Raw genomic sequence first — 4847 nt, 5'->3', positions numbered from 1 at the left:
ATAACCTATAAAAATGTGTTGCTCAATAAAACCAGAATGTTATGAACACAACTTTCACATGTATGTAGTTTGTTTAAAGCGAAAATATTAATATATGTTTTATGCCCTTACAACCTCCTTAAAGGGAAAACAACAGCAATTCCAAATGAATGCTTATTTTTTTATTTTTGGGAAAATCGAGCAGATTAATGCCCAATTTCTTCACTTCTAGATAAGTTGCGGATAACCTTATCCAGGAGATATCTCCATTGTATTCTATGAGATATCTCTTAATAAAGTTATCTAGAGGTGAAGAAATTGGGCCTAAATAAAAAGAGTAGAAAAACGTCTTAAAGAATCGAAAAAACATTAATTCCGATGAATAAACATGTACTTTTTACGGGGAAATCGGGTAGATAAAAAATGAGGCGAAAAAATGCATCAATAAACAATCTTAAAGCATAGACAAATATATGTTTTTCCTCAACCTCGGGGAAATTAAAACGCAATAAAAAAAAATGAGATGCAAGAGAAGTCAAGGCCGGAGGAGTGTTTTCCGAGAAGCAGCGATTAAAGTGTGACGATTAATGTCCGTTTCTATCAATGTAGTTTAATTTTAGTTTAATTAACTTCTTCATCTCTTTCTAATTCTAAAAAAAAATTTTTTTTAAATGAAAAGTAAGTTGAATCGAGAGAAGTTAATCAACATTAATAGAAATGAACTTAAATCTCTTAGCAGCTGTATTACGTGAAACTGCGATAGGAAAAATTGTTTCGTGCGCGCGCGCGCGACGGAAAATATTTCGAGAAATGAAAAATATATTATACAAATGAAATATTAAGTAAGATTACCTTGTACTCGGTGTCCTCGATACCCATGTCGAAATCTCGTCGGATAGACTGCGAATAGATTGAAACGACTGGCTCACCGCTTCAGAAAGAGAAAAAGCAAAACAAAGAGAGAAAATAATAGAAGAATTTGCGATGATCCTCTGACGATGTGGCACACACCTAGCGCTAATTACTTTACTACCGGCGTGATTATGAGCTAACTATAATCATGAGACGCGTCACCGGATAAGATAATGAGTACGTGTGTAATTATCACGTCCCGATTCGATTTTCTCGCGAGAGGATGGCTCGCGGTTGTTGTTAACATCAACAAAACAAATCGAAGGGATCGGAGACTATTTAGGAAAGGTCGCTACGGAATCGTGTTGTGTCACCAGGTATTTCCAGTCACGCTGTCGACGTGGAACCTAATACGCGGCGAATAAACTCTGCTCGCGAAAATACTTTCGCTTATTATATGTAGATATATTTGAGCAATTAAGGTGTCGTGGAAAGGGAAAAAGGATATGACAAGATACGATTAAGTGCAAGACCGTTCGACTTCAAAAATTCTCTCTAAAAATTCAGAATCACTCTCCGAAAGGCGTAACCCGTGTAACTCCGGTTTGCTCGATCAGCCTCGAATGACGCATCCGTTCACGGCTCAGCTCGGCTCAGCTCCACTCCGCTTGGCGCCTGCTTGATACGGGACACCACACAACGCCAGCACGCTTGTTTTTGTCGTAGCTCCACGAGCGCCAATCGAAAGGCACGAGAGGATCAGCCGGTGGGGTTAAAAACGATAATGCGATGCGGCAATGCCTCATGCCTGGCTCTTATCGTGCATACGTGCATACGTCAGTAGTTAAATCGCATGCCTTTGACTTAAACCGTGGGATAAAGAGAGAAGGGAGAGAAAAGTGTGGAAAAACCGAAAATATATAATGCACCGATTGTTGCCAGTGCAATTCTGATTGCGATTCTCTCTGTTAATTCCTTTTTGTGTGATTAGCTGCTACTGCTCAGCTGCTAAGTTCAAAGTACACGATAAATCGAATTCGAATGTCGTATTTTCTTTATGCAAATTCTATATATAGGCCTGAGAACGGTCGAACATATAGTCTGTCCCTTGCAGCTGTAATATATACATTTTTATTTAAAGACGGTATATAATTAGACTAATTATAGATACTGACGAGAAAAAGAGGAAAGGTAAAAAGTCCAAAAAGTTCAGCTCTATGGGAAGAATAAACGAGTTCTTGTAATTATAAAAGCAAGTTATGTACGTTCTACAAATTTCTTAACCGTGAATCCTCCTGACTCATATCTGGTGATTTCTACAAATTCCTCTTTTCCTCATCTTGATACTATTTCTATAGGCTCTAAGTAAGAAAGAACCTTTTTGATTGAAAAAGTAAAGAATGGCTTTGTGCAGGAATCAAGCCTTTTATCAGAAAAAACGAAAAGAGATTTTAAGAACGTAGAAAACAATACACGAGCCGACATCTTGTTAAATAATGAAGAATTCTTGAATCAGTCGGTAAAATAACGTGTCGTTAGTAGAGTAGGACGCTGTTTAAGTGGCAGGCAATATTAATCTTTTCTACATTATTTTTTATCTTCCAGAGATTGTATAATGTATATGATTGTAAGATTTCGAACTAATCAATGAAAATCACTGGGAGAAGATCAGAATTATATTTAATTACATCAAGCTGGCAAAGTAATTTGAAAGTAACATAATATCAAGAATTCAGGCATATAACCTCAAACAGAGGTGCAAAAGTCAGTTGGTTGAATCAATTCCAAAAAACTCCCAGGACTTGAAATGACGGATACTCCTGGCACAAGTTCGACCACTACTGTTTGCGAATTGTAAGTTCAGCGTTTTATATTATATATTAAATTGTATTTTATAAAAAGTATTCATACAAAATTGCTAAATTACATTAAACCAAATATTGTAAACGCTTTTATTTGTATTGTGTCAACATGCATTTCTCTTCTCGTATTAGTTGCAGCAAGCGTAAACGCTTGTATACTTGTCCACGATGTGGTATAGGCTATTGCGGAGCTGAATGTTATAAGTCAGATGCACATACGGATTGCTCCGAGAGCTTTTATAGGCAGTGCGTTGAGGATGAGTTAAAGTCTCAAGAAAACGATCCAGTTGCTAGACAAAAAATGATGGAAATCCTTAAGAGAATACACGAATCAGACATGGAAAATGATATCTTGGAAAATAATTCAGATGAGGGGAGCATCAGTGGAGAGGATTATCCATTGGATTCAGACGACGAGCAAGAAGTAATAAAAATCAATATTCTCGACAGTTTCTTGTGATTTGGTGAATGCTCATTCTTACAAATGTATCTTTCAGCTTCTTGATTTGGAATCCAGATTGCAGAATGTCAATTTGGAAGATCCAAATGAGCTCTGGTCAGCCTTATCTGAAGCAGAGAGGCAAGAATTTGAAGCATTGATAAAAAATGGAGAGGCAGAAAAGCTGTTGCCTAAATGGGTGCCATGGTGGACTTGTCATGTAGAAAAAAAATTAATTCAGCCAATTGAAGAAGACATTAAGGATGCTTATAGCGATTTAAAATATCCTGATTTGATAGATGTACCATTATTTAACGAATTGCAGGTTGGTAAAGATAAAATCAATATTCATAGTTAAAATATATGACTTAATTTTATTATTATTTTTTTTTAGAAAGCATCTCCTTATGTACCCTTTAATGTAACAAACGTGATATATGCTTATGCATATGTAGCTCTTTATTATATTGGAGATTATTTAAACTGTGCTGAGGAAGCTGTCCATGTTTTTCTGATTATCTTATATATATATATAATAATATAAATGTATACATTATAAATCTTGATGAAAGTTTTTCTTAGAAATTTTTATACAAATTGGGACACTTCAAAAATACTGAGAAACTCTACAGCTTAGAATTTTTTATATCAATTCTGAAATATTTTAAGATTTCTCATTCTGTAATTTCTGAAAAAATAACCTTAAATATTTTAATACTTTTTCAGATTTTGTAAGATTTTATCAAATACTTTAAAATGAAAAATCTTAGAATATTTCAGAATTCAAAATATAAAAAATTTTGGTAAAAAATATAGACTTTCTCAACACTTTGAAAAGTGCAAATCTGTATAAAGGATGTGAGAAATTTTTCGAAAGATAAAATTATTTAAAAATTCTGAAAAGTGTTCTGAAAAAAATTTCACCAGAGTATATTATTACTCAATATATACTTTAATATACATGTGTATATGTATATATATATATAAATATATTATTATAGGTTGATTGGTTGCCACAAGATGAACAAACTATAACAGCACTAAGAGAAGCTGGTGCTTCCATTTTGCAAGGACCAGGCGTTGAAATGAAAACCATTTATACAGCCGCGGCACTCTCCGAGCTTCATCGGTTGCTGACAGCAGCGAAGAAAGAAATTTCAACTGGCAAGAGTGACAATCGGGAATTTACAAAGAAATTTTCACAGAAACTTAGCAACGACACAAGTCTATCGAAAAAGAATATACTTCTGTGTTTAAAAAAGTTAGAGTATTATTTATCATGGGTGAAAAGTGCTGGAACAGAAATCTTATAAGTATAACGTGAAGTTATTTATTAAAACTGATACTCAGGGTACTCTTTGTTATTATTTATTAAAATATGAAAAATAATATACTCTATTAGTAAATTCAAAATTTTTATTTGGATAGATATTTTCTTCTTTTTTTTTTAAATAAATGAAGTGGTTTTTGTTAAGATCATTTCACATGAACATGTACAGAAGCTTATCCTTGTGAAACAAGTTCTCATAATATCTCGATATTTTAAATAATTTGTTATAGTTTGAATTCATGAAACTTTCTGAAAAGTACTTACTTTAAACTTTTTTAAAGTTTATAAATCAGAAATTACAGAATGAGATATTTTTGGAAATCTAAAAATATTTCAGAATTTTTTTTCACTTACAAAGAAATCTAAGATGTGTAGACTTCTGAAA

The 4847-nt window shown here is 33.5% G+C and overlaps 2 protein-coding genes across 2 annotated transcripts in view; one reads left to right on the top strand and one right to left on the bottom strand.

The window, feature by feature from the left end:
- Positions 1–1543, bottom strand: part of LOC108769199 (choline/ethanolamine kinase) — a 12774-nt gene extending 11231 nt beyond the window's left edge. Inside the window, exon 1 of the mRNA XM_018520055.1 lies at positions 832–1543. Coding sequence (XP_018375557.1) covers positions 832–858 — 27 coding nt within the window. The 5' untranslated portion in view covers positions 859–1543. The remainder of the gene's footprint in view (positions 1–831) is intronic.
- Positions 1544–2120: 577 nt separating this feature from the next.
- Positions 2121–4478, top strand: LOC108769182 (zinc finger HIT domain-containing protein 2). The gene is made up of 5 exons (XM_018520024.1): positions 2121–2685; positions 2826–3117; positions 3191–3457; positions 3527–3649; positions 4134–4478. Exons 1-5 carry the CDS (start codon positions 2639–2641, stop codon positions 4443–4445), a joined length of 1041 nt encoding a protein of 346 aa, XP_018375526.1. The 5' UTR covers positions 2121–2638; the 3' UTR covers positions 4446–4478.
- The last annotated feature ends 369 nt before the right edge of the window (positions 4479–4847 follow it).

The sequence above is a fragment of the Trachymyrmex cornetzi genome, unplaced genomic scaffold, assembly GCF_001594075.2.
Source record: "Trachymyrmex cornetzi isolate Tcor2-1 unplaced genomic scaffold, Tcor1.1 scaffold875, whole genome shotgun sequence".
In the NCBI taxonomy this organism is placed as follows: Eukaryota; Metazoa; Arthropoda; class Insecta; order Hymenoptera; family Formicidae; genus Trachymyrmex; species Trachymyrmex cornetzi.
Note: the sequence above shows the minus strand (reverse complement) of the source record. Positions and strands in the feature narration are given on the sequence as shown.